At 40.6% G+C, this 17,777-nt stretch overlaps 1 protein-coding gene across 1 annotated transcript in view; it reads left to right on the top strand.

The window, feature by feature from the left end:
• Positions 1-235: 235 nt before the first annotated feature.
• The window catches only part of pik3c2a (phosphatidylinositol-4-phosphate 3-kinase, catalytic subunit type 2 alpha), a gene marked incomplete at its 3' end in the record, with an annotated part of 56,583 nt that continues 39,041 nt past the window's right edge, over positions 236-17,777 (top strand). Inside the window, exons 1-2 of the mRNA XM_079684585.1 lie at positions 236-388; positions 7,425-8,662. Coding sequence (XP_079540711.1) covers positions 7,505-8,662 — 1,158 coding nt within the window. The 5' untranslated portion in view covers positions 236-388; positions 7,425-7,504. The remainder of the gene's footprint in view (positions 389-7,424; positions 8,663-17,777) is intronic.

Below are 17,777 nucleotides of genomic sequence, written 5' to 3'. Positions count from 1 at the left end.
AACTCAGCTTTCCTAAAATACAATATTATATCATATTTGTAAACGGAGATATTTTCAAAATGAGAAAAAAGGGTGATGAAACATTTCTCAGTTCTTCTTCCATCACTAGTAGTGTTTTAATGTTGCAATACTGCATAAAACATGCTGAACTTGTCCTGACCTTTTCTGTGTATCCCTACAGAATTCACAAAATTAAGTATATTTCGACACTGACTCCTTTATTCCACACGGTGGCATTGCTTTCCCATTTAACGTTGAGTAAAGGCACCAGCAATTCAACCAAAACTCCATACAACCACCTCAACAGGAACTGACGTCTCCTCAGTGCAAGTGGATGGAAAAAATGCAGCTGCAGGAAAAATGGCTCCAAACACCGCACCGCTAAAAGGTGAGAAATTGACGTTTGTACAGTAAATGTAATGCGTTTTAAAGTTGTATCTTGTAGTTGCTTTAAATCAGTGGTTAAGGCTCCGTAGCATCTGTCCGTTTCCCTTGTGACAAACTCTGCATTTCCTCCTTGTTGTGGGCACTTGGCAGGACCACAGCAGTTGCCTTGGTACTTTTAAATTATAAATCAGTGTCTGTTAAAGTATGGAGCAGGCATGTAATGTATTATTGTTACGTTACTGAATTTAGTTTATCTTTACGTTTCTGTGAACGATGCGTGTTTTATGTGTACGGTTTTGTTGGGGTAAGCGGCTAACTTAGCATTCAACAAAGTTAAAGTTCCAACCATGGATGTATAAAGACAACTGCACACAGCGTTGGGAGGCGGGACCCCGTTCATTCCTATGGAAGTTACCCGGTGACGCATGAAGCCAAAATTGCCTGAGCCAAAGTACCCGTATGTGGACCCATAGAGCATGCGCAGTAGAGTTTTCCTTAAGCCTCGCCTCCGATCTCCTCTCTGCTCAGTCAAATGAATGGAGAGGGAAAATAACTCTGGTTTCATCTTAGCGCATTTTAAAACTTTTAGAAACTACTGATTCAAATAACGGCAATAGAAATGTTGATACTGGGTTGTTTTATTTTGTTAAAAAAAAAATATCCGCTGATTTATAGACTTCTCTTTCCCAATGGAAGTCAATGGGGAAAAAAGTATTTTGGGGACCAATGACGTCACGGAAGTTGTAGTACTGCCGTTTGGCAACTACGACAATTTGCTTCAACGGCCGGCGCACTTCCTGGGGTTCCAACCGCTATCAAAAGTATCAATAGGTGGAATTTGATCGGGATAGTCAAGTTGTTTAGCTTCATGACTTTCTTGTTAGTTGTTTAAAGTAGCTAGCATCTCATAGTAAGTACAATTTAGGTGCTATTTTAAGATGTTAAGGGTTAAAGGGGGAGAAAAACAAGCGTTTGAAGACGTATTGACGTTCCTCGACGAATCATTTGTCAGGTGAGCATCAACCGACAGGTCAGTTAGCTAGCCGAGTTAAACATGGTTATACAGCGCTGGTAGCAGTACTCAGATAACTTAAGTTTAAGTAGCAATACTACAGTGTAAAGATACTCATTTACAAGTAAAAGTCCTGCATTCAAAATTTTACAAAAATAAAAGTAAAAAAGTATAAGCATTAAACAATACTTTAAGTACCCAAAGTACTTGTCAAGCAAAATGGCAATTAGAAACACCAGATGTTTCTAATTATCTGTGCATTTGTGCTTCAATTTTGCATTTGGTAAAATTGGGGTTTATTTTAATTACTTTATACACAAATGTATTGCTTGACTAATAACATATTATTAAAGTGTGGATTTGAATCGTGTATTAATCGCCTAAATCTGCAACAAGTAATTAGTAACTCAATCTTTAAAAAGCGCAACATTTGCCTACAAAATGTAATGGAGTAAAAGTATAAAGTAGCATAATGTGAAAACACTAAAGTATAGTAGGCTACATGTTCCTCAATTTTTTACTTGTACAGTACTTGAGTAAATGTACTTGGTAACATTAGCCTACTAGTTATATAGCATATTTGGTTGTATACAAGTATTTTAAAGACTTAGAAATACTCTTGTACAGTAAATTGATTGCTTTGTAGTGTGACGTGTGAAAAGACAACTATCACATTTCTGACGAATGATTTTGTATTGAATGTCTTCCCAAATGTGATTACACAATACCCCTCTGCTAACTGTCAACACTTGGGATCAGATGAAACACTGACTCATTCAAGTGAATATTTAGATTTTTGCTGAGTAGTTTCATCCATAATAATACATCATAATTGATTTGATGATACGATTATTCAATTGCAAAGTAACCAAAGTTATCATACAAAGCTTGTGAAAAACACAAATTATAACAAAAAATCAAAAAGCTTAAACATTAGCCTCAGAAATGTAGTGTAGTATTAAGTAATGTGAAATAGAAATAATCAAGTAAAGATCAAGTACCTGCAGACTTACACAAATACAGTACTTAAGTCAGTGTAGTTTACAGTAGAGACACTTTTCATGGAGGTGTTGTTACTTTGCATGCATTTGTAAATACAGTTATACAACAGTTGTCAGAATAAGCCACAGCTGGCCAAGTGAACAACATTTGGGATTTTACTCCGCAGTGCCCCTCCAGGTTTTGTTTCTTTTTATAGACTTAATGTTTCGCAAAGTCAAGCCTCAGCATTACACAAGCCAGTGCAGGAAAAACAAGTTTCAGTATATTGTTAACCTTTCTAACAACTACTGGTTGTATCTTACAAACGTATGAACTTGACCTGGTTACTTATTTTCACTTTTAAAGATATTGTCTGTACTTTGAGCCGTTGTGTAGTGTTTCTGCTAACATCTGCACATTTGCTCAGCTCTTGGAAAGAAAAACTCTCACTCAGTCCTATAAGGTCAAGTTAGGTCCACCGTTGCTTAAGTCTGCCTTGAAAAATAAAAGCCATGTTTGCTCTGAGTGAGACTCCTGTCATTAAGAGATCCACTCCAAATGTAACAATGACAAAACGTTTTCCACAGTTTATCTGAAGCAGTCAGAATGAGAGGTGTCTATGGTACATAAAACAACCTTTTCTTTCCTTGAGTTACAAAAGGAAGGATTTTAAACTAAAAAAACTATAACTTTGGAAGGTATCCACTAGGGATGGGAACGATTCATCGAATATTCGAAATTATTCAGGTATTCGAATGTGAGAATATGAGTTATGAATATTTTTATTGTATTTGTTTTTGTTTTTTTGGGAGGGGTGCCTATGTTGATTACATATGATCAAATGGAATAATTAAATGTATACGACAGTGACATAGCTAAATGTGTTAGGTCTAAAGGTGTGTTTTGCTCCGCTCACCGGTCCCTCACAGCGGGCAGAGCTGCAGGTGCTGATCTCTCTCTCTCGCGTCCGGTTATACTTCACTTGCGTTTATGTCCAAATCCATCAGATCTAGCTAGTTCTAGCTAACGATATGGCTGCTGCCCCTCCCTACACGCAGATCACGCAGACTCAAACCTCACCTTATGCCCAAATTCCAGCTGAGAGTGTCTTCTCTACAGCTGGCCTGATGCTGCATTCTGTGCATAGCCCCTGTTATAGGTTGTTGATCTCTGTTGTAATAGGGTTACGTTACCCTAACCCGTTATGTTGTTCGTGTATGATCCCTCTTTCATTTAAAAAACAAGTTATGTTTTAAGCATGAAAGCTGTAGGCCTATAGCTGTCAACTGTTCAAACTGTGATCACCAGTTCAATACATTTTAATTTTTTTATAGGATATTTACATTTCGGTTAATCGGTTAACCGTTTTTTGGGGGGTTGAATATTTGAATATACATTTGCTTTCAAATTCCCATCCCTAGTATCCACCTGATATGACTTTGCATAAGATACACTGGATTTAATTTTTTGCACAGTTTTAATGATCGTAGATTTTTTTTCATTCATCAGTTACATTGAAATTGTTTTAAAATCAAATCTCTCAAGGGTCTGTATGAAAAAGTGGAGTGACAACAATAACCAGGATAACCTGTTGCAACTCTTATTTGGCCATCTAACTGCTATTTTAAAAATAGATTTGGCACTTTTCTAACCTATTCTTTAATTTCTTATTCCTGTGGAGATTGCAAAGTTTCAGGAGACACAAAATATTCCCACATTTTGGCTAGATATCATGCTCAAATATATAGAATCTTTATATCTGATGGACTGATGTGTTTGAATATACAGTATTGGCTTAAACGTCAGTAAGCATTATCGTAAATCTTGAACAAGCTGATAAACACGATGTTGTCCTTTCAGACCAAGCGATGAAGACGCTCTTACGAACCTAAATCTACCTTAAAGTAAAATCTAAAGTAAACAGTGGGTGTTTCTCAATGTCGAGGAGGCTTGTTTGGTAGCACATGTACCTCAGAGTGAGTTCCTTAAGAAGCGAGGCAAGAATACCTCCTAGCCTCGGCAAACGAAGAGTGGAACAGGCGAGCGTCATATGAGAGGCCCCGCCTTACATTTTATGCCAAAGATTTTGGAAATTGGTCCGTGCGCAAAGCATTGTGGGGATTTTAAGACCGCGGCGTCTACACATGCGCAGCCTCGAAATTACTCATTACACGTCACACGTCACTTGTTAGACGCTTTTATCCAAAGCGACTTACATACTCAATACTGTGGGCAATCCCCACAGGAGCAATTTGGGGTGAAGTGTCTCAGGGACACAACGACATGCTGACTGCAGTGGGGTTTGAACCTGTGACCCCTTGATCCGAACACCAATGCACAAACCACTGCACCACACGCCTCCCTAAGTACGTGGGCCTCGGTAGAATTCCAAGTATCCTAGACATTGGAACAGTCTTTCGGCGGGACTCGATGACGTAGTGTCCTTGAAATAGTGGCTCTGAAGCAGCCTTCCTCGACATTGAGAAAAACCCAGGATGTCAAAAGCTTAAAATAATGGTGGTGCTCAAACAGTACCCGGACTCTTCCATCCTTCACCATGGTGCAGTTTTTCTTGGCTGCAGTGGGCTTTTCTCCACTAGTGGGGCTTTTCTCCATTGAATGTCTCCTTTTGCCATATATGGACTCTAAGCATAATGGTTATCTTGAGTCAGGATCATCTGTGCCAAAGGTTTGGTCATTTAAGTGTAGCTCAATGGATTAGCATGGAACCCATTGTATGGAATTGTTATTGGATTGATCTGCCCAGCATTTGCAACACTTCTCAAAAGATCAGGACCATTAGTAATGAACTTTGATCACACGTGAAATTGAGTCAGTGTTTACATACAGTCAGGATGTAGCTGCTGCTGATTAGTGTCTGTCATAGTGTGTTAACTGGACACTTGGCAGCATGGGATTTTGACCTTTTTGTTATTGAACAGTTACTTTTACTTACTACTGTTTGTTTTTATCATTTTCTGTTGCCTATTAGTGTGTTCTCTTTTTTTTTTAAACAAATTGTACGGTGTCCTTGGGTGTCATGAAAGGCGCCTAAAAATAAAATGTATTATTATTATTATTATTATTATTACTTTAACATCTAAGCTCCAGTCTGTCGGAGCATGCATTCTAACTGTGGGCAAAATCAATAATATATATATATACGGATGATCTACTTTGGTCAGAGCATTTCTGCAGATAGTTAAGCCATCAGTGACAGCAGGCGCCAAAAGACGATGACCTCTCTTTTGATGCATTTTAATGTCCCCAAACTGTGTTCTTGGTAAAGTTGGCAACACCCTCTTCTAGTCCAATGCTTAATGAATGCAGCCACATTGTCACTGCCCGCTGGTGTTAGCACAGCTGATAAGACAATCTTGGGGCCATGGTGCTAACATAATGCTAACAGAGCGAGAGAAGGCCAAAAGGAGGAGAGTGAGAGACCCGTTGTGCTGCTTAGCATGCCAAATTCCTCAGCTGCACAATAGTGCTAGGCTAGCCTGAGCCCCAGCCTGCCCTCTTCACCACAATGGGAGGGGAAGCTCAGGAGAGGCTGGTGACGCCTGGGGAGGGAAGAAACTCACTCAACCCTGGGGCTGTGATGGGGCCGATGAATGGTCGCTTTGAGAAGGCGCTGTGTCATTTTGGGACCACAAGACACTCTGCAGCAATGTTTTCCTCACTTTATAGACGTACTGGGCTGTTGTAGGCTAACCATAACTATTTAGGATTATCAAGAATGGAAGATGCCCTTTTTTGGGATTAACTCTGGGGTTTTGAGGGTTGGTCAGAAAAACATGTTTCATGACATCAACTTGAGATCTGATGGTGAGATCTGATGGTGAGATCTGATGGTGAGATCTGATGGTGAGATCTGAAAATGTAACAATGAATTGCTAGACGCTTTCCTGCAAAGAAGTTACTTGCCAATAAATGGTGTGAGTCAACTGGTGTTATAAATCACTTTGCACAATTCCTTTTATGCTATGTGGTCAGTACGGCTACTTTGTTAAACCATTGCGCTGTGACCCCTACATTGTCAAGGTGAACATCGTAGAAGCACGCTGATGGAGGGAAGCTTGTTGTGAGTGATCTGATCAATTTTAAATGTAAAAAAGTGACCTAATTGATAACCTTGACTTCAAAACAAGCGCAAGTAAATATTGGCTTTGCATTGTGACAAAATCAATAAGCAATCAGAGTCTGCTTACAGCAACAAGGCAAAGGGAAAACTTCAATAAAGCAGTGCCAGTTAACAAATTAGGCTGACATTAGACTTCATACACAATAAACAATATTTGATCTAGATTCTGTTGACATCCTGTTATACAAATATTACCGTGACTGGCAATTATCTATAGGGATGTCCCGATCACCTTTTTTTGCTCCCGATCCGATTCCGATCATTTGATTTTGACAATTTGCCGATAACGATTTTTCCCGATCCGATCTTTATGCAATGCATTAAGAGAAAAAAAAGAAAAAAAGCATTCAAGTTGTCCCTTAAGGTTATTTTTTTATTTAAATTGGATATTCTAGCCAACATGGATATAGCTTCTTTTTTTCACAGTAGCATTGGATCAGTTCAGTTGTGCAGAATTGGATCAAAACAAAATAAAGCTTATCAGTACTCGTTAGCTGACTGCTACAATTAGACACTGCGCCCTGCCCACTCTGTTTCCAGATTTGAGAGAAATAGGTCTTTGAAAACAAGCCCCAAAGAAGCAACACATACATGAAGTTGTGTAATTTGAAACCAAAACTAAGGCCTCAGGATGACTTTAAGACTTGAACATGGTCATTTTTGTTTTGTAACATTGAATACAAAATTTTAAAAAAGTATTAAAAAAAAAAAAAGAAAAAAAAAATCCCGATCCCCGATTTTTTTTCTCCCGATTCCGATCTTTTGAAAATCACGTGATCGGATCGGGACATCTCTAATTATAATTATATATACTATAATATTTCTGGTGTGATTTGATAGTCTATTCCGAAATGAGACAATCTGCCATAATCCAAATGTTGTTGTTTTTTCTTTTCTTAGGTGTTTAAAGTTTTGCTGCGCAGCCCTTTGAGCCACACTGACGTAAAAGCTGTCACTCATGGCACCCTGCAGTTGACAGAATGGCCCAGATATCAAGTGGTAATGGGTTCAAGGTGGATGTCCCCAAGTCAAAGGGGGTTGTGGGTAAAGAGGAAGCCCTGCGCATGGAGGAAGAGGCTTTAGCAAAATTGCAAAGGGATAAGAGACCCACTCTTCCAGTTTCAATATCCTCATCTTCCTCTGCAGCAACTTCCTCGAAACCAAAACCTTTTAACTCCACCTCTACTGCTCCTCGTCCTTCACCCGAAAATAATAGACCTGAGAAGGACCTCATCGTCTTCCCAGAGGCCAAGAAGAAGGCACAATCGGATACGTTCAGGGATATTGATGTGGAAAAGCTGACCAATGAGGAACTTGAAAAGCTCCTCCTGGATGATAACTTTGGGGTGAACAGCAAAGTGTCTCGCCCCTCTTCACTACTGGGGTTTAACCTCAGCGCGTCGTACCCTGGAGGCCATGCCTGCCCCTCCTCTCCCTTCCAGAGCAACCAGTGGACACCTGTTCTGTCCACCCCGTCTAACTCCAGTGTGTCCACTCCCACCCATCAGCCTCCCCCGATGTTCCCCTCCGCTCCGTTCCCCAAACCCGGCACATTTCAGAATGGCTTCACTCCAACCATGTCGCCCTTCATGACTATGTCGGCGCAGCAGCCATCCTTCATGGCCTTCCCTCCCATCCAGCCCGCTGCTGCCATGATCTTCCATCAGTCAGCAGTGGACCCTGGGATGGCCAAACTGTTCGACAAGATTGCCAGCACCTCAGAATACTTGAAGAACGGCAAATCGGCCATCACTGAACTGGATTTCTCGATAGCGCGCCCGGCTTCTCTGGCTCCTAACCCGCCTCCCCAGCAGCCAGCGGCGGTGGAATCTTCTAGCATCAGCCGCTTTGATTGGCTGGATTTAGACCCACTTACAAAGCGTAAAGCTGAGAATGACGAAGCGACTCCAGCATCAGCGGCCGATGCACAGACAGTACCGACAGTGGCAGGGGACCCTTGGGATGCAGTGCTTGAGACTGAAGGGAACACTAGTATCAGCAGCAGCCCCCCGCCGGAGGAGAAGGCATCGCTGACTGTCCGCTCACAATCCAGGAGAGCTTCAACGGGAGCGGCCGTCACCAGGAGTCACTCGCTCAACATCTCGGGGACTTCCTCCCAGCACAAACCAAACCATCAGGTAGGATCACAGTAAATGTAAATGTTTGAAAATTAAAATCTGTTACAATTTTAGGAAAAACCTGCAAAGATTTCTAAAGACTTTACACATATGACTTGTCATATTAGAAAAAATTAATACACATGAAAGGCCCGGAAATACGATTTCCGATCTAACCTTTAACATGTAAAAAAACATGTCTCGAAAGCTATTTGTAATTGTACTTCTGCTTACATGTCTTGATGTGCTCTACTTACTGCTTTGTAATGGGCAGGGCATGTCACATTACACTAGCAGCATTTCAAAGAAAATGTAATGACTATTATGGGGGTTGTTTCCTGATGTTGTCAGACCACTGTGTGAATCAGTCTGATCAAACCACTGAACACATGATAAAGCAGATTAGGGTTTTTTAAGTGTTAAACTAGTGTTCAGAAGCTTTAATAAAAGCTGCACTGCATTGATGTGTACTAGTCCCAGGACTCTGGTACTATAGATGCTGACTCAAAGGCATCGTCTACAGGGAGACTATTTTAAACACAGCCATGAATAATGTTATTACCTGCACCTGTGTCCTGTTCTGCCAAGTATTATATTTCACACACACACATATTTACACCATATGGTTTCCCTTTTCAGTTAGTATTGGCCACTAAACCAGGGGACTAACTACCTTGCCACCAGTGTCACACATTTATCACCCCCAACATATTTACTATCCACCATCAATTTGAACTTGTCCAGCGTCACCATGAAATATCTATTTACTACCAGTAATATTTCCTGGCACCTTATTGATAAGATAAGATAAGACAGACCTTTATTGATCCCAGCAGGAAAACTCAGGTTGACAGAATGATGTGCAGCAGAATACATTACTCAATATACCACAAACTCTTTCTAAATAGGCGGTAAAGTTAAGTCAAAACAAATGATGGTGGATTTCCTCATCCACCCCAAAACACCCATCAAAGTCTTACAACTGCATGTACTGTAGTGCTAATCCACTCAAGCTTCCTTCTGCTCCTTGTAATTAGTATTTCTCTACGGTTGGCTACCCAACGTATCACCCTGCAATTTCCCCCTACCGCATTTTGTGATTAATTTCGCCATGCACGACATTTGTGATCTGATTTCTTGTGATGAATATTTAGAGCAATAATTTGGGACGGTGCTGTGGGCATGTGGCATTCCATATTGTTGCCTCTAAATCTCTTTTACCCCCTAAAACTAAACAACCATCTGTCATGTGGCTGGCAGCTCTGAGTTGAAACTGTGTTTTAGTCAGCAGCAGTACAACCATACCGAGGTCTACCATACAAACATTGCTTTGTCACCATGTTTATTTATCTGTAATCATTATAAGAGTGTCGGATTAACAAGAAGTTGCCTTGAGTAAAATATATGATGTGCTGCTTCAGAAGTACTTTTCAGACGGAAAGCACCAGAAGTCTGAGGTCATAAGCTGCAGAACAAGATAACAACTAATCTGAGTCATTAAGATATTGGTCGAACACTCAACAATAGCACTTTTTTATCTGGACAGGCTAATCTATTGGACATTGTGTCCATTTTCTTTCCTTTTTTGCAATTGTGAAGTCACCCACTTCCTGCTCATTGTATTTCTCTGTGTCACAGTGACCAAACAATTGGTCTCTGTGGTACATTTCTCTCAACAGGGTGATAATTAACCTTACAAGGCTGCTATTTCCCAAATTCCCCATGGTTGTGAAAAACCAGGACTATTGAGACAATCCTGAGACAGGGTTTGTAAAAGATTAGTGTACAGAACGGCCCAAAATGTTAATGAACTTTGTGAAACGGGGACGAGCGAGGGCCGCTTTAATGTACTTATTCAGTAGACCTTTTGAGTCCATGTGTAGGACTTTACAGACATTTACTCATCAAAGGCATGTTGTCCAGCCTGTACACCCAGCTGTGTCTGCCATGTTGAGGAGTGTCTCTCCCATTGAAAGGAATAGGATGAATCATTGTTTATTTACTCCTTCCTATGTGACACATCTATGGTTAAGTCTGTGTTTGCTTTTTTTTTTACATCAGCCTTTTTTACACTCTTACTGTTTCTATCTACATCCAGTCTGCCTGCAATCTTAATGTATGTGAGGTTGGGATGGTATGTGTGTTAGCTTGCTCCTCTTATTCCATCTGCTTCCCTTGCAGTTAGCGCCCATGTTGTAATAAACAGGAACAAGCCCGTGCAGCTCCCTTCGCCCCACAGCAGCACCAGAATGACATAAGGAATCGCCCTCATGAGTTACGGGGCCAACTCCTCTCTCATGTATACCCCGGGGAGAGAGAGATAATGTATTTCCATAACATTTTGATACCGGGGGCATGAAGTGCTTTGAGGAACTTTGACTCCATCCTGTTTGAGTGTGAATAATACAAGACTATCTGCTTTACAACCTATTAGTTCCTGTTGTTTGTGTGTTGACGGTTCTCAACAGCTTGGAAATGTGAATACAGTAGCTTTAATACAGCAATAAAAGCTCAGCAGCAGAGAACAATCAGAAGACAATAAGGCTGATTACAGGAACATTAGAACAGGAACGTAGGCTGCATCTCACTTCGGTTAAATGGATTCCTTGCGTCCCTCACTTGCGTCGTTTCCCTGCGTCTAGTCCCTCCCACCAGGGAAGCATGGAGAGACGCAAGGAAACCACGAGAAGCAGGGAAATGAGTTTTAAGAGCAATGGGACGTCCTTTCCTCCGGAGCGTCACGTGAAGCGACGTCCGTTTGTGATGACGCCGCACAGCTGATCGTCTGACAGCAGCTCTGTCCCCGTTGTTTAACACACACCACCGCCTCACATTTACCAACACAAACATTTGTATCATCTGTTGCAGACCCAAATACATTAAATAAAAGAAGAACTCCTTCTCAAAAAAGATAAACGCCATTCTTAAAATGTATAAACGAACAATAGTTTGATTAATATTGATTAGAGTGCACAAAAGAATGAAAATTATTGAGAGAAGAAAAAAAGAGATGTTATCTATCAAAACCCAGTTAGATTAACATTCATTGGATTGCACACTTTGTTTGTTTGTGTGGATATGTAGCAAATTAACATTTTAATAGCACTTAATGACTGACTGATTGGAAATGACAATAAATGAAAATGTAAAACGAAAAAAGCGATCATGAAAATGTTTCCAATAAATGAATAAAATGATTTTTGACCACTTTGTTTTTCAGATATATCACATATTTGTAACTAAATGATACATTGATTGAAACAAAACACGGTATAAACTGAGGAGTGACTTCTTCACTCCGCTGGGAAACTGCTCTCATGTCAAGAAGCATCAGATCAGTGCATGCGCTGTGTCGTCCAATCAGTGAGCGATACACATTAAGTGGGCAGGGCGAGTGTCTGAGGATTTGACCGGAGGATGGTCTGGTAGTTCCTCGATTATCGCTCCTCGATCCTCCGGCACAAATAAGGCCACTGGGACGCTACTCAAGATGGAGCAGACAAATCAACTTCCGGTGATACCGAGCCCGAGGAGCGAGGAAATGAAACATAACCGAAGTGAGACGCAGCCATAGACTTCAAACCACAGGAACTTTAATACCAGGAGCTACTAAACCACATAAGGCTTTTTAAAAGGTGCTTTTTGCCTGCATGGACCACACATATTGAGCCAACCGTTTACAGTGATGATGAAGCTTTGTGAGGGCAGAATCTTGTCGATGATTGGCCTCCAAGAAAGACTATTATCTCAGTCCCCTGAAAATACGTATTTGCCTCAGGTTTCAATTCCTCATATTATGGAATAAAAATACATTTGAAACTTGCTTGAGGTAGTTAAACCTTCTGTTTTAAAAATACCCTGTTTTTATATTGTGAAAGTGAGTCTATAAATGTTTTGTAGTATTGTTAAAAAAACATAGACTCATTAGAGAAGACTATTAAGAGTTGTGGTGCTTTAAGGCATCCGACTGTTATAGAGAGAGAGTTACCACAGAGCATGACATACTTCACCTGTGTAAGGAAATGAAAGGCAAAGTAGTCATAGGTGATCTCAGTCTGACTTGTTGACTGGAACTTGCTTTAAATGTGTTGTTGATAAGTGTTGTAAAACTGCTATTGTATCTAAAACAGCTGATTGTAGTAACTATACAACTTCCCATTAATTAGTGTCAGTAATGAAATGACAATCTGTGTTTTTTACAGATCAAAGTAACTCTTCTGCTTCCACACATGCAGTGTAAGTGTTGGCTGATCTGTTGGAGACACTGGTGTTGAGTTACAGGACAGATCCAGACATTGGATACGCTCTGAAAGCTTAATGAAATGATCCACTGCTATAACTGAAAACAAACAACAACATTTGATCTGTTTGAGTCTGGCTGAGAGCACAAACTTTGTTGCTTTGTTGCTGGCCGTGACACTGACAAATGTTGAGACATGAACTCTGAATACAATCTTTTTACCAGTTGCATATATTGTCACATGTTAACCCTAAAGACGTGTCATCTATAGACAAACATAGCTTTGCATGTGACCTGCCAGAAGAGGATGTGATGCTCATCTTGAAGGTCATGTTTGTATTCTGTGCTTCTACTGTGACATGTTTACATGCTTTAATGATTAAAAAGTGCTTTATTTATTCTCATACTTCCTGTTCTCATTGGCAAGCTGGCCAGCACTGTTGTGATTGGTCAACCGCTTAGAGATGTCCCGCTCCTTAGCCACGTACAATGTGTTGGAGCACTTGCCAATAAAAGTGCATGGGCATTTCTCAATGTCGAGTAAAGCTGCTCCAGAGCCACTATTTCAAGCATACTACGCCATCGAGTGCCGCCGAAGGACTGTTCCAATGTCCAGCATACTTGGAATTATGCTGAGCCCGGCGTACTTCGTAGTGAGAAATGTCGAGGCTGCAAATGTGTAGACTCCGCGGTCTTAAAATCCCCACAATGCTTTGTGCACGGACCAATTTCCCCAAATCTGTGGTGGAAAATGTAAGGCTGGGCCTCTCATATGACGCACACCTGCACACTTGCTCGCCTGTTCCACTCTTCGTTTCCGAATGCCAGGAAGGATTCTTGCCTCGCTTCTGAAGGAAGTGACTCGGAAGACATGTGCTACCAAGCAAGCGTCCTCGACATTGAGAAACACCCCATGTGTTACATATGGCGCATTTCCACTGCAGCGCGTATTCTGATACCGGTTAGTAAAAACCATGAATTAATGCTTTGACAAGTCTGCAGACAGACGGCAGGCGAAAAGCCTTTTTTAAAATGCGTGTTTTCTGAATGGAGATCGGCTAAGCTAACGCAGTATATGCTCCGACCGTCCACACTCACAACAACGGCCTACAGACATAAATAAACCAGCGACTGTATTCGCCATTCATGACACAGACAGTCTGTGGTTTGTACTTGTTTAACTTTTGTCTAGTTTCTGAGCTCTGAGTGCTAACAGCTAACGGCTGATGTTTGGTTTTGTGGTTCGCATTGAGGATGACATCACGGCTCCGTCTACACTGCGTTACTATAGTTACTGCCCCAGCTACTAAACTGTAATGGAAACGCAGCAATACTGATGTCACGGAAGTAAAAAAAAGGAGTCCAATCGAGGCGTTTCAGGCAGGGGGGAATGCACAAATGTGCCAAAACCTATACTCTACAGGAAAGAGAAAACCCCAAGAGCATAATAAGGATTTATAATATCATGTATTAAAAGCCAATTCTCTTGTGTTTCACAGAAAAGTAGATCTTAACCTGACCAGCTGTTTGCACCTGGCATGTCTTTGCCCTGTTGTTGCACTCGATATATTGACCTGTTCCGGAGACGAGTGTTTGGATGGTAGTAATAAGCCCAAGTTGCCAAGCCTTGCTGTGTTTGGCAAGACTGTATAAGATGTGGCATTGTGGGCAGAGGGGTGTAAAATGGAACAAATGAGTTTGAACTTGAAGACTTTGGTCCGGACTTGGCTATCTTGTTTGTAGTCACACCACGTGTCATTATCTTTCTCTTTTTTTATGAGTTTCCTATTTGTTTCTCAATCCGTCTGGCTTTTACTTTCTTTCCATCCCATCTGTCTTCGCAGTTTGGTATACATTTCTTTCCTTCTATGGCTGATGTCTTTCTATCTTTCTTCATCAATCTTCCTCCTTCACTGACTTCCCATGATACCTTTCTACTAATCCCTTCCTGTTGCCATTTTGAGTATAAGGATGTAGGTGAGCGTTAATCAGCAGTCAAACAAATAGCTTTATCTGAAATTCAGCCGTGACGCCTCACAGCTCCAACACATGATCAGACCTCACTGTTTGCAAAGCAATTCTAAAAGTGCATGCGTCATTTATCCCACAAAGCCATGAATTACTTAGCTTCACAATTGTTTCGAGAAGTTTAATTACACTTATGATTCAGTGTTGCTAGTTTGTTGGTTCGTGCAGTAGATCTTTAAAGCCAGAGAAGATATGGTAAGGGCTTAAGTTAGATGTGAACATGGGGGAAATAAAGGAAATAACTTTGCAAAGAGATTACATGTAATGCTAGTTTGGCTACTAATATATTGAATTGAAATACTGGTAATGCACAATGTGAGTGTTGTTAATTAAGATTATGATTAAATAATTAGCCAGATAAAAGCCGACTAAATTAAATGTTGAGTGCTAGTGTTAAATCAAACCCTGAAGTATGTAGCTTGCTTCTTTTGGTGCATGCCTATACTTGTTTGTTCTTGCTTCGTTCCTTCAAAATAACCTGCGGGCTGATCTTTGTCTGATCTAGACATATTTATCTGATTATGTGCTGTGATTCAACATCAAAGTGTGAATACTTGTACATTTTTGGCACAGTCAAATCTTTCCTTCCCCCCCCCCCCCCGCATATTTTAAGACCTCAAGCAGGTTTTTAACGTCTCTTACACCTCCACACCAACCCACTGCAGACCCCATTTTCTTTTTATTATCGTCTAATGAGACCTCAAGCACAAGTATGAGCATTTTTGTTCCAGCAGACAGATTGCAGGGTGAGAGGATGTTGTACTGCATGGATGTGACATGAATTCCAGTTAACGCTGTGACTCACTGGGCAAACGGCTCTGTCTCCTAACCTCTGACCCTGTTTACTGGCCATAAAACAGGAGATGTATTGTTTAAGATGGAGTACTAAAGCAGGTTGAAACAAGAGACAAATGCACATAATAAAACCATGCATAAGATTATTTAGGAATAAGTTGAATTATACAATTTTGCAGAGATTACAATCCAAAAATAACTTAGTATCTCTTTTCATTTTCTTGAGCCCCAGGATTTCAGAGTGAGGAAGCGATCAGTCATTTCTTGATCGAAAGGAGAAGTTGATTTGTGTTTTTTGTGAGCAGCTTGTTCTGCTGATGTAAGTCTCCTCTCGTGAAGCTGCATCCTTATTCAGAACATTTTGTTCACACAGGCTGTCATAATCATTTAGGCTGACAGTAATGGGTAGCTGAGTGTCCACAAAACATTCAAATCAATACATTTCTTCAGTAAGTGCTGCATCCGCACGACTGCATCCTTCGGCATTTCCCATACAAAGTTATATTGTGAAATGAAGCCTGGATAAACTACATTATGCTTGCACTGTGATGAGACATGCAGGTCATTTGAGTGTCCGAAAAAATTGCTACTGTAAATTCAGGCATTTATCTGAGAGATTAGACATTTCAGCACTTAAAAACTGAAATATTTTACAGTTAAATAACCCATCATGTGTTGCCTACAACTTGTCGTACACAACTTGTAGGCTGGTGAATGATTGGCTTGTGAATATTTGAGTGCAGGTTTCCTTTGGGCTGTCTGGGTGTAGTTTTCATTGCGCGGAGGTGTCTAATGTCTGGATGTGTAGATGTGTAGTAACTCAATACTGGTGTCGGGCTTGGAATTACCATCAGCCTCCAGACGTGACTGTGGTTGGTTGAGCCCCTCAGTTCTCCCACTGCTCTGACGTCCTGCGTGACTGCGGCACCACAAAGTCCCTCAAGCTAACCATGCTGTAACTCGTGTGTCTGCTGAGAGACAATGCAGTAGTACAAAAACATTCTGCTACCTTGTTTATCACCATCAAGCACGAAAGGCCTTTGAGGGATGTGTATATCTTGATTCAGATAGAGAACAGCTTTTTAAAACGAGCGTAACAAAAAGCAGTTTAATGGAAAGATTGATAAATGCAATATCATCAAAAAAATGTTATAAAGAAGGATTGTTAATTAATGTTTCGTTGTTTGCTTGTACTATTTTTAATGGGACGCCTATACTGGTTAGAATATTTGCTCTGTTATAAAACCTAGAACTGTTGTAAGTACAAAACAAAGTGACCTACTAAACTAAGACGGGAGAAATAATCTAAAAGTCAACAGAAGCAAATTCTGCAAATATTAAAACACCTTATAGGTACCCTGTGGAGTCTCTTTGTGAACGAACAAATACAACGAATACATTTCCTTTCTCATAAACATTAAAGATTTTTGACAACTGCATTGTTTACATGATAGACGATAGCTGGTTTGACACTTCCTGTTGGCTCCCCGCACACATGAATGGGATCAAATATTCTTCTGGAATTTCCCCTATAATGGGAGTGAAGGGGTCAAATTCTGATAATACAAAGTGTCATTTCGCGGGGGGCTGGTTGTGTGTGTATGTGCGTCTTTGTGTGTGTTCACCAGAACATGCCAAACGTGAACCCACTCATCTCATTGCTCCGTAGTATTACTAGTGTTCAAAAATACCGCAGGAGTTTTTCGAGCTTCTCGGAAAGTTACAACGTTTATACCTGTTCTAAAATCCACACTTGAGGGCAGGATAAAGTGCTGTCACAACTGAAGCATACTTAGAAATGTAATCCCTGTCTTCAACACAAGACACAGCCAAGGACTAGACGTCTATGTATCCATTAAAGAAAAACAAATAATTAAAACATCCTTATTTAATACTTTTAAAACTTTTAATAGTCACTCAACCATGGGGATAAGTTGCATTGGGAAAATGGCTTGAATAGTTTTACATCTGTGTCATTGCGTAGAAGCAGGAGTTTCATAATTGATTGTCTCACTTTTTCAGACTTGAATCTTGCCCTTAAAGAGATTTGTCAGAGCGTTTATATCAAAGGCT

The sequence above is a fragment of the Notothenia rossii genome (assembly GCF_949606895.1).
Source record: "Notothenia rossii genome assembly, chromosome: 5".
Lineage (NCBI taxonomy): Eukaryota > Metazoa > Chordata > Actinopteri > Perciformes > Nototheniidae > Notothenia > Notothenia rossii.
The sequence above is the reverse complement of the archived record's forward strand: the minus strand, read 5'-3'. Positions and strand labels throughout refer to the sequence as shown.